Raw genomic sequence first — 14,035 nt, forward strand, 5'->3', positions numbered from 1 at the left:
GGATTGTATAGGGATTTTAATAGGGATTTTATAACTTTTCTAAAAATAACAGGCTTATTTAATATATATTTTAATTGTTTTTAGATATTTATTGTATAGTTCCATTTTTATTGCCTGTAAGCCGCCCTGAGTCCTTCGGGAGAAGGGCGGGATATAAATTAAAGTAATAATAATAATAATAATAATAATAATAATAATAATAATAATAATAATAATAATAGTTCAAGTTACCTTCAGTGGACCACACTGCCATAACTATGACATTGATCACCATCACCAGATCTTACTGGTTAAGAAAAAACAGTTGTATCATTTGAGACTCCTATATTAGCAGAGTTGGGGCCCCTTAAATTAGAATCATGCCTCAGAATATATCTACAGACTTTATTAGCTATTTCTTGACAATTAAGAATAGAAACAAAAGGTCCAGATCCCTAGTCTTTTTCTACTTTTTTTTTTGTTATTGTTGCATCTTTGATCACAGATGTTTTTATTTTTTTTTAAAAAAAATAGCCCCAGGACCATAGCCAACCCTAAAAACATCCTTTTTGATGGTCCTTGATGTTCTCTCTGACCATGATTGATGAAAATTCAAAGTAGTTTCCTGCCATATTGAGGTGAGAAAGAATGAGACATTGTAATGTAAGTTCTGGAATATCATCCATTCAAAACAAAACAAAACAACATTCCTGAATTCTGCCTTCTTATACCACCCACCCAAATTTCTGGCAGCTACTCAAAAATCACTCATGGCCACCAAAATATTGTCCACTGCAAGCTTAAAGATTATGTAATGGAGGAAGAGATTGTGTATGCCAAGCATGTGCTCAGAATTAGGAATAGTAGCAACTGAGTTAGAAACTAGTATAATTATTTGTTCACATTGAAAACATGCACATCTCACATTTCGTACCATATTCCTCTGGCATCTGGCCAGTCACGGGCCATTCCAGCACATGTTAACAAAGGGGAAACTGGCTTATCAAATAGGAAATGGTCCTGGAGACCAGCATAATTTAAGGCAGAGGGAAAGAAAAAAAAGAAAAAAGTTGAATTATAGTGGTGAATCAGTTCACAGAGGTGCAAAGTGCATAAAAATGATACTTATTTTTTTTCTCCCTGGAAATAAAAGACTGTGTCTCCAATATAAATGACTATGTTGTTAATTTCATGTAGTTTTAAGGTTTTGGAATTGGAAACATGCTAATAAAGAAAAAAACTATTAAAGTATTAGAGTTAAATTAAAATTAAATTATGCTTAATACATTTAAATTCAACTTAGAGTTAAATTAATTAACTTTAAGGAATCTTAAAATAAGATCTGAATCACACCTACTGCTTTTACATAATTTAGTTAATCAATACCCACAAATAAGATTTTTTTGAGACACAAGGCTTATTAAAATAATGATAGAAAAAAAACTTATTCTAATCTTTTTATATTACTTTTGCTGATTAATTCTGTTCTTCCTTTCTGGTTAATCCTTAGACACAACTCAGTTTTGTTTTATATTTACTTACAAGTCACGTTACCTAAATATTCCTAGGATTGCAGTGTATTTGCAATTTATTTTTACATTTATTTTTAACCCTCATTCTACCCAGCCCCTCTCATAAATATATTTCAATTTTTCAATTCACATTTTTTAAATCAATGGATTATAAATACTTACATACTTTGTAAAGTTATTTGTGGGTAGGATATTATTTCCAGAATTCCACAAATAAAAGAGTTCTGCTAGTGTGTATATGTTCATGTGTATTTAATATTGCTTGGATCTTGTCAGAATGTATAATTTGCTTATATTGTGATAAGGGGGAAGAGAAATAAATTCCAGCTGGAAAATGTTGATTAGTTGATATTCAACAGGTAAGGAATACTTTGTTATGTTCTAGTGTAGTGAAGAAAATAAATCTAGCCAACAGAATGGAGACCGCACCCTTTTTTCTCCTGATCTCTTGGATATGACCAGGGTGAACACCAGCTCCACTCTTTGTCTAATCATATCAGACCCAAATTAACCCTCCCTGCCCCGGATTAACTCTCTAAATTAATCAGCCTAACCAACCTTGACTGATCTCAGAAAAAACAAGGAGAATCACTGGAGAGCCTCAAGAAAACTCAGAATTATAAATAAGACTGGGAAACTGAAAAAGGCCTGGAAGAATGCAAGGACAACTACTTCCATGTCCACATAACCATGTCCATATAATCTCCCAGAGCCACTTCAAAAGAGATTCTCCACATTGTTAGTTGTTGTCTTGTTACCTATGTTCAACTCCCAGGTTTGGCATTAAACTTACATCAATTAGCTGTTGTTGCTCCTTTTCAGACATAGTTGTCAGGCTATAATATTTTCCAGCCAGGTCTCGTTTCAGTCCAGATAAGGCAGTGACAATGACGTTCTCAACAGATCTTCTCTCTGCCCTGGAGCAGGCAGGAGGGAGGCTCAGGCCACGAACACTTCGTCCCGTGCGTACACGGGAGGATAAAACATAATGCTCATCAAACTGTCCTTGGGTAATCTGTCCAAAATCAAATAGGTTGCAAATATATTGAGACAGTTGGGAATTATACCTAGGGATACTCAGGATCAGCCCTAGATATTTTGGTGAGCAAGAACCCTAATCCCTATTTCAGCCAGTTGTGTGGTACCAAAATTACCAATGTTATTACAATGCCTCTGAAAGAGATCTGCAACACTTCACTCTGAATTTAAAAACACACCCATCCTTAGTTAACTTTTCTTGATGAGAAAATGTAACCATTTGAATTAGCAATTTGAATGCTTCATTTAGTTATTCATCACAAAATTGCTGACTGTTTTATTTCAACAGTGAACTGAAATATTACACATTACTATGTGTAATCATCCAGAATAAAGGTATTGTATATACTTTTTATAACTGCAAAATCTGAATGTCATATTTCCCATATGAATTACTTCCCATCTCAGAGCAGCTTTGGGGCAGATAGGGGGATAAAAACACACAGTGCAGATACATGTGGGTTATACTGTTTGCAGAGCTAAGAAGACACTTACTGAGTATCCTATAGTTCCGTGGTGGCAAACCTATGACATGCGTGCCACAGATGGCACACAGAGCCCTTTCTGTAGGCACATGCGCCGTCTCCCCAGTCCTAGGCCTTCAGCCTGGTTTTATAAAATCTTTTCGCTTTAGGCCTCCATCTCCGTGTGCAAAAAAAAAAAGGTTCAATCAATCAATCAATCAATTTCAACTTCTCGCAGGAAAAAAAAAGATCTAGCAAAGTTCAAATTGATTGATTGAACTTTTTAATTCCCACCCAGTCTGCCATTACCACCGCAGCCACGCTCACACAATGGGTGACGTCCACCCAATTGGCCACACCCACCCAATGGGCCACGTCCACCCGGCACCCGACGATACCTAAGTGGGTTTTGGGTTGCAGTTTGGGCACTCGGTCTCTAAAAGGTTTACCCTCACTGCTATAGTTGCTTTAAGGTAGCACACATTTTTGTTAGTTTGTGAAGGGAGGTAGTTTTATCTGGTTTGGCTTGTGGTATGTTTCACTTAGTCATATTCTTCTAGCTGTCATAAACTAATTATTGAGAAGGTAGTACTGAAATACTATTATCAACCATAATATTCTTTTACTGCTATTATCAAACCAATTTTGTCTTCAGATTTTTTTTTATTTAAGACTTAAATTAGGTCCCACCTTTGAAGAATCCAAGTCAGTATGATGCTTCATTAGTTTGGGGTCATATCCATTATGTCTTACTTTGATAACAGGATCAAAAATCTCAGCAAATACCTGTCAAGTCAATAAAATATATGATTTTTTTCAGTTTACTTTGTATTTAGTTTTTTTCTCCATGTGCTTTTTTTATTTATCATTTATTTTGTAAACTGCTTAATTTTGTTTAGGCTATCTATGCTCATAAATCAGTCTGAAGAATTGCACAAAATTCTCAATAATATAAAACAACCAACGCACATTCTTAACCTTCTTTGAATCCAAGTTGTTTTGAATAATTTTTAACAAATGCCAGTTTTCCTTCCTGAATAAGATCCTCAAGCATATTCACTTCCAGTTTTGCACGGTAGTGACTGGCGTGGGCTTGCGGATTCTCCGTACCCCCGCAGCTAATTTTGCCCTGCCTGGGGACCCTAAATGGGTCTAAGTCGCCCTGGAGAGGCGCCGAAGAAAGAAGGGTGCTCCAGCTACTCTGGAACGACGGCGGCCATTCCGTTTGACTTGGGGAAAGCCTTCTAACCCAACTGGAGAAAGGCTAGGCGTATTGCATCGATCAGCCCAAGCTACTAACAACCAAAGTCCAATAGCACTAACCAGCACAACTGTGAACAGCGTGCTTGAAACTGGATGAGGAATTCGATCTTCTCTTTTCTATTCTACATTTCATTTCCTGTAAAAGATTCCCAAGAAGCAAAATATCTCCGAAAGGGAAGGAGGGGGATTTCCGCCCTACCCTTATACTAATGGAAGCGGCAAATTAATCTTTTTATGGAGGATCAAAATATATGGAAGTGAAATAAACATAAAACCTGAAATTCAAAACTTAAATCTGGATAAATATAAAATTGTTTGAATGGTTAAGACTCTCATTTTAAAGATAACTGTTCATTTTGGAAATTGAAAAACAAATAGCTGCTGATACTTAGTGGTGGATGAAGACTTTGGCAACTATGACTTTAATATAAGACTTGGCAAAACCTAGGAAAAGCTAATCTGTGTTTGTGACCTTCAAAGTTTTAACAGCAAAGAACAGCTGTGACAAAAAAAAGACAATAATCTGGGCTGTAGACAAAGAGAGAATTATAAATTTCAGAAAAAAATCTTTTTTGAACTATTTGGATTACAAATATCTATTTAATTGGGACTCTAAAGCTATTTGCAGGGAAAAGAAAGGAAGAGAAAAACTCAAATTCTTGGCCATCATGGATCAGAGACATGTAGAAAGAGCATATAAAGAAAATATAAATACTTCACAGGAGGAGATATATAGTATACTGCAACTAATTCAAACAACAATGACTTTAAACCACAAAGAAATCCAAAATAACTTTGAAAATATAAACCAATCTATTTCTAAGTTAACTCTACAACAACAAAAATTCCCAGAAAACAACAACAGAGAAGGAGCAGATAAAACAGATAAATGGATATAGAATTGAGAATAGAGACTTAAAGATGGAACTTAACAAAACAAGGAAACATGATTTAATCCTAGTGGAAAAAAATTCACAAGAATTGGAAAAAACAACTTATCCCTTAAGACTACAAAATAAATCTGAGGACAAGAAAACAGATTGGATAAAATGGACTGTAGAGATGTCAGGAACATCGGAGATAAAGGAAATAATAAGAGAAGCGGAGAGAAAGAAAAAGAAAAAGATTTTCAACAAACATGAAAAGGTAAAAGCCCCGTACAAAGACACTTCACCTGATTTACTTTTTATATCTACAGCAACATTTACGAACATACGGAAACTCTTTTTGATTCAGCAAAATATATTGATTAAGAAAGATACTGGGCAAAGGAAAAAAACTAAAGTGGAAACCAAGAAAATAGATGATGGGACTTACCAGAGAGAATACTTAAAAAAGAAACATTTGTTTGAATATGGTTAAAGAAATAGAAAAGTTTTGGAATATATACAGTATGTCATTCTAAGAGGGATGAATTCCCTAAATAATATAGTATCCTTTTTTTCCCCTTTTTTGTTCTCTTTCTTGATATGAGTAATATAAAAAAGTTGAAATGACTTAGATAAAGGAAATGTTTTAGATACTTAAATATGATTGAATTTAAGAAAAGTATAATATATAAAAATGTTTTGAATAAGAATTAAAGGACTAGATGACTAGATGTATTAAATGGAATGTTTAAAGATTAAACATTTTTAATTACAGTTTCAAATAAGAAATTTAGGAAATAAATATATATTAGCTTAGGAGGGATATATTTTAAGTACTATGTTTTTTTTATGTTTCTTTACTCTTGCTCTTCTTTTTTTCATTGTTTTATCTATTCCTTAAGAAATGTAAAAGTGTGAGATGGTTCATATGGAAAAATAGAGTTAAATTTTTAAATGTAATTAATTTTTGAGAAAATCTTAACCAGTAAGAATACTTAGAATTTGGACAGGATCTATGATAAAGGACTGTAGCAGGATTTATGATAAGGCAACCAGAATGATTGGATAGAAAAGAAATATTATATTGATGTGATTATTTTTAGGAATATTGGGGAAAATATATATTTACCGTAATTGTTATCTATCAAAACAATAAGGATTGTATTAACTCAATGTTTGCAAAAGAGGATATTTTGGGAAAAGAGGAAATCAACTAAAACCATTATGTGGATTATGGATTATAGAAATCAATTCTTAATGATTGTTTTACAAATGTAACACTGTTCACCAATTAGTAAGTGATTTATGTTTTTAAAAAATCAATAAAATATATTACAAAAAAAAGATCCTCAAGCATATTATGGTATCTCAGCTCCAGAATTCCACAATATATTGATTAGCTAGTCTCATTTTAATTTGGCTTCAACATTTTGGGAAAAGAAAGCTTTGACCACCCTGGTAGGTAATTGATGCAGGGACCTAGACTTGGGGGTAGGGAAAATTCTTGGGTGGTTTTACTTTGAAGTCTGAATGCTGTATTGAACCATGACTATCTTCTAGATCAGGGGTCACCAACCTTTTAGGCACTGGGGACCGGTTCCATGGAGAAAAGCTTTTCTACAGACCGGGAGGCTTGGTTTCACATGCTGCCTGCATCCTGGGGATGGGACTTCACTTGTTCCCATGGCCCGGTTTCTGGCCTGCTGCAGCCCATGCCGGTCCAGAGACCAGAGTTTGGGGACCCCTGTTCTAGATCAATGTTTCTAAAACTATGGTCCTAGGACCTCTGGGAATCTGGAGAAAAAAGTTTAAGAAATGCTTTTGGTATTCCTTAACTAAAATATCACAGAATATATTTAATATATTTAAATAGAAAGGAAGATATTTGTTCTTAGAACTGCTAAACAAAAGCAAAAACCAAAAGACCCATCATCACATTTTAAGAGTCTTCGCTATGGTTACTTTTTTCAGGTTTTATAAGAAATAAATGAAAAAGGGCAGGCACAATGGGCTGTAACGTGCCAGAGAAAAGTTTATTGTTTAATAAACTTCCCAGGCACTTTGAGACCCCTCTTTCTTTAATTGCATTGATTTAATAAGGAGAAAAAATAGAGGAACACTCATAGCAGGTTTGTCACCTTTTCTAGTCTCTATAAAGCTTTGGAAACATTTGCTTGAAAATCTATAGGAATTATTTATTTCTTCCTGTTTCTGGGGAGCAATGCAAGCTCTGCTATGGAGCTTTTGGCAAAGAGAAGTTACATCTGATCATGCTGTTATATACTTCAGGCGAACCCAGGAGACACTGGGTTGCCTCTGCTTATTTTATTCTGCCAAACAGAAAGATGTTGGATTCTGTTATTACATGAAGATACTAAATAAAATAAGAATCTACTGTTCTTATTCTGGACCCAGAAAAGTAATGTATAAATATTTTAAGAGGATTCTTTATTAAAAATACATATTTTTTTACATAAAGGCTTCCATCTAGGTTTTGTGATGCCTCCTCCTGTCTCTTCTTAAACTAACTATGTTGATACATGCTTGTATTATCCAGGTGTTAAAATCTCAGCTTTTGTTTTGGGCATTGGTTGTTCACTATTTAATATTCTAACTGTTTATAGAAAATGTATAATATATATGTAACTGTTTGCATAGCTGATCTTTCATGTGAGGGTAGCTCGATACTTTTACAACAGACTTTTACTTCACTTCATTTCATTGACAAGATGACTCCATTTTAAGCTGAGCAGACGAGTCAGCTACTGGAAGCCAATACATGTTGCCTTCTATGCTTTATTTTATTATCCACACAGTGCTTTTTTTGTAAAAAAAAAAAAAAAAAAAAAGGTGCCAGAACTCACGCACGTCATACAACCCGCCTTGCCTACCAAAAAAGGTGCCGGAACTCCGTTCTGGGTGTTCTATGACAAAAAAAGCCCTGGTTATACAAAGTATGTCTTTTATGCTGTTCTCTAAATTTCACCCAGAGAGATTAAAAAAAAAAACCCTGAAAACTTCTCCAAAGACAAAAACCAAATACCAAGATTATTTCCATGGCTTGAATTTTGTACTGACCTCCTTGTCTTCCTGAAAGCCAGCCTATGTGTGATGCATTGATCATTTTCTAATGTTTTTATGAAATAAATGAAGACATTGAAAGAGACCCTGTTATATGATACAAACTGTTTCACCTCATAGGATTCTTCATCTCCTGCGACCATGCCCACTGTTTTAATAAAAGGGTGTCCAGGATTATCAACACCAGTTTGAATGCACTGATCCAGTGTGTAGCCACCTGGAGTCATCTTGTCCCTCAGTTTGGCATAGATTGTTGGAGTGAGGCACTCAGCCATGCAGTTGTTATGTTTACGAAGATCAGGGTAGTCTGCACTGGGTAAAAAGAAATGCAAAGCTTTTGTAGTGAGCAGGAAATGCTTGTTTCTGCTTATCACTTCATTAATAGAAACTGTGGCATTAAGCATTCAATCAGCACATTACTATTCTACGAGTCTTGGATGCCTTTAAGAATGAAAAGTAGTCTGTATAAATATTTTCCAATGAATTTGGTAGTTTGAGAAAAACAGCAGAAGACTTATAATTCAGATGGGCATTTATGATTTGTCAAATAAACAAACCTAACAGTGTGAATATGCTGGTTTCCAACTGAAACTGCAGTTAGTTTCAGTCAAGAATGGCAGTACCTGGGCAGATGGAAAGAGGAAAAATACCTTCAAAATACATATTTGTGTGTTTCTCTTTCACTTCCAGAACAAGATGAATGAACTGAAGAAATAACTGAAATGAATAAGTGTAGTTTTATTATATCTGTTTACATTTTATTTCTTTATGACATTTTTATCATATCTTTCTTCTAGGCCCGGGATACAAGGCAGCTTTACATGGCTTTTCCCCTGCCAAATTTTATCTTCATAACAATGTGCATATAAATCATAGTGGCTGACCCAGAAAGATCCAATGAACCTTATGGCTGAATGAGATTAAGACCTGGCTCTCCCCAGATCTAACCCAACCAGAATATTTTGTATTCTAATATTGAAAATCAGATTTTAACAGAATAGGTTGCCTAATTACTGTATGCCAACCAATTGTGAATTAATTCAGTGAAAATAGACCATTTAGCCACTCTCAATCTTACCTATCTCATATGGTTATTTAGAGATTAAATAGATATCACTTGGAGAAAAATAAGTATCAGTGGAAATTAATAATAATATTTAATAATAATAATTAATATTATTAATAATATTTCCTTTGTATCCTGGGAAATATTTTCTCTTCCTCCTAGATTTCTACGCCAATTGTCAAATGTTTCAGTCATTGGTATATGGGTTGTTTTTTTTAAAAAAAAAATAAACTTAAAAACTTTTGAGACTCTTTTATTATGGATAACCCTCCCTTACCTGCTTAGAGAATGTTCAACAGAGATTTTAAGATTTTCAAACCAATATATTTTGAAGTATATGAATCAAATGATTACCTGGGAGGAAATAATTTCTTATGCCCAAAAGATTCAGCTTTCACATTTTGCTGATTTAAAAAGTATCCAGTAGCCATAGCTCCAGTACTGACTGTTGCAACTAAAACAGCAGTTCTTCGAACAACCAGGAGACGTACAAATGTATTAGCCATTGTTTTTCACCTAATCTTTTTGAAAGATGCCCACTGTCAAAAAAGTGAAAACCAGAGAGATCAGAAGCACATATATACTCAGTAGACTAAACATAGCACAATATTCATCCAGTCAAACTGCATCCTTTGCAGGATTCTCCTTTCATGGCAATCAATAATTCAGAAGAATAGGGCAATGGAAAATCTGAAAGTAACTGGAATATGTTATATCTACTTTGAATATAATGAAATCATCAGTCTTACCATAATGCAGCAGATTTTCAGGGTGATGAAAGAAGTGTAAGTTGTGAATTATATCATTTGTTATAAATCAGGTATTTCTTCGAAGGATCAGGAGAAGTACTTCTAAAGTTTTCTACCTCATGTACCAAAATAGTTTTGTGGGTTTTGATACAAAACACATTGATATGATGTAGCAGAAGAATAATATCAGTTGCTGCTCCGCCACAGATAGCTGGCTCTTAATAATAGCCCATTCAACTTCCTGAATTTTCCTACTGAATTATTATCTGGAGTTGGACTAGGAGCTGCTAGTCTGCTCTCACCGTCAGTATCTTCTTTATGGAGTGGCTTTAGAGCAGACATGTCAAACACAAGGCCCAGGGGCTGGATGTAGCCCGCGACGTGGTTTCATGTGGCCCACGAAGCCATTCCGGAAACAGTGAGGGAATGGCATCTGCTGCCTTGGCCCTGGCCCTGGTCGCCCAGAAGCCAATGTACAATTTTGTGGTGGCCATCTATGCTGAAACACATTCAGTCTTAGCTCCACAAGGCCATCTGGAAACAGCAAGGGACCGGCCCCTGGCGCATTGGCCCTGCCCCCTGGCCATGCGTCGGGGAGGTGTCACCCTTTGTGAGGAATGAAGAAATGCACCATCGCCTGGAAGTGGCCAGCAAATGGCCCTCGCCTACTTCACATATCTGGCTTGATGGGCTCTGGGGGAGGGGTTTCAGCAGGCTCTTCCAGTGGACCATGCCTTGGCTTTTTCCCTGGTCCCACCCCTTTCTGCCAGAGACCCTCAGATCTGTCCCAGGCCCCCACAGGCACCCTTGACGCGAACAATGTAGAGCTGACCATGCCCACCCAGTAGGCCACACCCACTCCAGCCGCGCCCACCCAGTAGGCCATGCCCACCCTGGCCACACCTACCCGGGCCCCCAAGGACAATCGCAATGCTGATGCGGCCCTCAATGAAATTGAGTTTGATACCCCTGCTTTAGAGGATTTCTGCTCAGTCTCAAAGCTAGAAGGTTATAAGATTCCATGGTTTTTATAAAAGGTAGTGGTAAATGTTTCCCCTGTACAGTTGTGCGACTCAAGGGGGCGGTGCTCATCTCTGTTTCTTAGCTGAGAGAGCCAGCTCTAAAGCCACTCCAAAGACATTTCCATGGTTATGTGACCACATGACTATATGCCGAGGTGCAAGGAACACTGTTATCTTCTCACTAAAGTGGTACCTATTTATTTACTCGCATTTGCATGCTTTCAAACTGCTACATGAGCAGGACCTGAGGACAGTAATGGGAGCTCACCCCTCGCACAATGCTCAGGTTTCAAACCTGGGCTGTCAGCTGACAAGTTGCGCTTTTAACCACTGAACCATTGCGCTCCTTTATGGGTTTTATAGAGGTCTATTTATTCTATTATTGTTTAAAGTCAGTGGGTGAAACCCACCGGAGTTGGTATTGAATGCTATAATATATTGATCATGCTTCCTCTATTCTGCCTTTATCAGAGTCAACTAATGGACCATTTCTACATGGATTGTTCAGGGAGTGAATCTGAGTGTTCAAAAGATGGAAATACTCTAGATTAGCAGCTTTCAGGTCCAATTAAGACATGTGTGTTCCACCTGTGCAGATCATCTGTCCAAGCAACCCAGACAATTTTTTGTTTAAAACCAGGTATGAAACTGGCATTGATTGCCACTCAGAAACTTCAAATATTCCAGAATATAGTAGCATAAGCTATTTCTCTTGGAAAATTGCACAAATGGTAATAATTTTAAAAATCCCTAAGCACTCAGGAACAAGCCTTGCTAAAGAAAAATTGACATGGATTCTGCAAAAAGACAAATTCTATCTCTCCATAAGGATCTTTTTAAATTGACAATGGTTTGGGATGGTTTGTTTACTTGTTTAATGCTTCAAATTATGCTGAGCATATTTTAGAGCTTAATTTCTACAAGTTGCCAGTCTAAAATAGAGAATACTGTTTGAAACCTCCACTGCACTTATAAATTTTTCTTCATGATAAAATAAATAAATTTGTTCATTACCCTTGGAGAAAAGCTTCCAGTGTTTAATTACATTCAGAGGCAACAATCTAGCATCACAGTAAGAGTCTGCTGTAGCTTGAAGGAAGAAAAAAGGAAGCCACCTTGAACAAATTTTCTTGATCAGAATCATCAAATTAACTGTTGTTTGTCCCAATTTCTCCCTTGTATTTAGTCATCTCTTAGACAGGTTTGCTTGAAGCTTTAGTGAAATTTCATTGTGTTGTGACAAGAAGAGTCCCATTCTTAAACACCAATCTTTCTAGCCTAGGGTGATCCTGGTCATATTGTCAAGTTCTTGCTTAACTCATACTGTGATGTAACTACCATTTGGTACTTTACTTTGGTTAGAAAAGTTTTTAGCTTTAAGATTCTGCTGTATTACAAATATAATCCATGCTTTTGTTACTTCTTTACTTATTACCTATTATGGTATAGGTCAGTATTGAAGCTTGTGCTTTATCCATATTAAACTTTTTGATATCTGACTTCCATTAGTTTTCAGGTCAAAGGACATCTGAAAACTAATCAAACTATTTCTGTGTCTTGTGTACACAATCACATGTCAACACTTCATCCCCAGGAAGAAGCACTGACCCATTGAACATAAGAAAAAGTTCCAGGTCAGTGGTTCTTTTACTTCAATAGAAAATTTGGCTTAAACAAAACTGGAGAAAGAAATTGTTCATATCTCTGAGCTACTGGAAATTAATCTAATTTATAATTGTGAAGAAACTATTAATAAATTGCTATGCTTTAAATGCCTGTGTTGGACATTTGAAAATTTAGAAGCAATAAAACATTGCTGAAAATGTTCAGTGCTAGAGTAAAGTAACATTCAATGTTATAATATTCAGCTAAATATTTTTAAGATCATTCCTGTATGTTTTCAGTTTATAAATTACTCTAATTATTATTTTATATAATAATAATTACTAATAATTTTATATAATAATAATTACTAAATAAATATAGTGAGAACTTTATTCCACTTTAATAGTTTATCCCAAAGACTGTTGCAATGCTGGGTCATGAGCCAAGCATATGTTGTATAAGTTGTATAAGTTTATAGCCTATTACATAGAAAAAAAATGCATACACATATGGTCATAGTTCAAGTCTTTCCATGGTGACATAAGGATAAAATATGAACATGTGGTAATTTTATCAAGAAGTTTTTTCACCCTCATAATAATGTAGTAAATTGAACAATTATTAGAATAATGATTTGTCTGCATAACTGCAATAATGATGTGTCTGCATAATTGCTAGAATAATGATGTAATGCATAATCACTGGGAAAATTCACTGGGGAAATTCTGTGTCAGTAATATGTGGCAACCAAATGCGCATTGCACATGGATACTTTGTATGTAGCAAAACCTTCCATTGTATGCCCGTGAGAAACGAACCAAATGTATTACAGTGTATTATCATGTGTAGTCCCTTTGTTCCTGAAAGAAGGGAAGTATAAAAACTGAAGTCTAATCCCGCCCTCCTCGTTCAGAATTGCCTATCTCTAATATGCCTCTGAACCTTGCGCAATAAACTTCTCTGCTAAACCCCTCTGGAATTCGTAGGAGTTCTTTCGTTTTCCACAAGAATACCTTTAAAATAGCAGTCAATGGGTATAATTTTTATTATTATTATTATTATTATTATTATTATTATTATTATTATTATTATTATTATTATTATTATTATTATTATTATTATTAAAATAAGGACTGGAAAAAGCCTTCATCAGGCCTTCATAAATTAAGCATGACAAAGTCGCTCGGATCCGAGAAGGCCTTGACTCCGACTGGGTGGCCCCGGGGGAGGAGACGGGAGCAGGTCTTGAGACTGTTGTATGGGAGGAGTTTGACTCTGTGGCTCCCGAGGACGTGGACAGGATCCTGGGGAGGCTGAATGCAACCACATGTTTACTGGATCCGTGCCCCTCCTGGCTAGTACTGGCA

General features: G+C 35.8%; 1 protein-coding gene across 1 annotated transcript in view; it reads right to left on the reverse strand.

Moving 5' to 3' along the window:
- Window positions 1-9,798, reverse strand: part of CKMT2 (creatine kinase, mitochondrial 2) — a 17,618-nt gene extending 7,820 nt beyond the window's left edge. Inside the window, exons 1-5 of the mRNA XM_015814668.1 lie at window positions 9,647-9,798; window positions 8,340-8,538; window positions 3,704-3,799; window positions 2,305-2,526; window positions 914-999 (exon numbers count right to left, since the gene is read on the reverse strand). Coding sequence (XP_015670154.1) covers window positions 914-999; window positions 2,305-2,526; window positions 3,704-3,799; window positions 8,340-8,538; window positions 9,647-9,798 — 755 coding nt within the window. The remainder of the gene's footprint in view (window positions 1-913; window positions 1,000-2,304; window positions 2,527-3,703; window positions 3,800-8,339; window positions 8,539-9,646) is intronic.
- Window positions 9,799-14,035: the final 4,237 nt, after the last annotated feature.

The sequence above is a fragment of the Protobothrops mucrosquamatus genome, unplaced genomic scaffold (genome assembly GCF_001527695.2).
Source record: "Protobothrops mucrosquamatus isolate PMUCROS unplaced genomic scaffold, P.Mucros_1.0 scaffold272, whole genome shotgun sequence".
In the NCBI taxonomy this organism is placed as follows: domain Eukaryota; kingdom Metazoa; phylum Chordata; class Lepidosauria; order Squamata; family Viperidae; genus Protobothrops; species Protobothrops mucrosquamatus.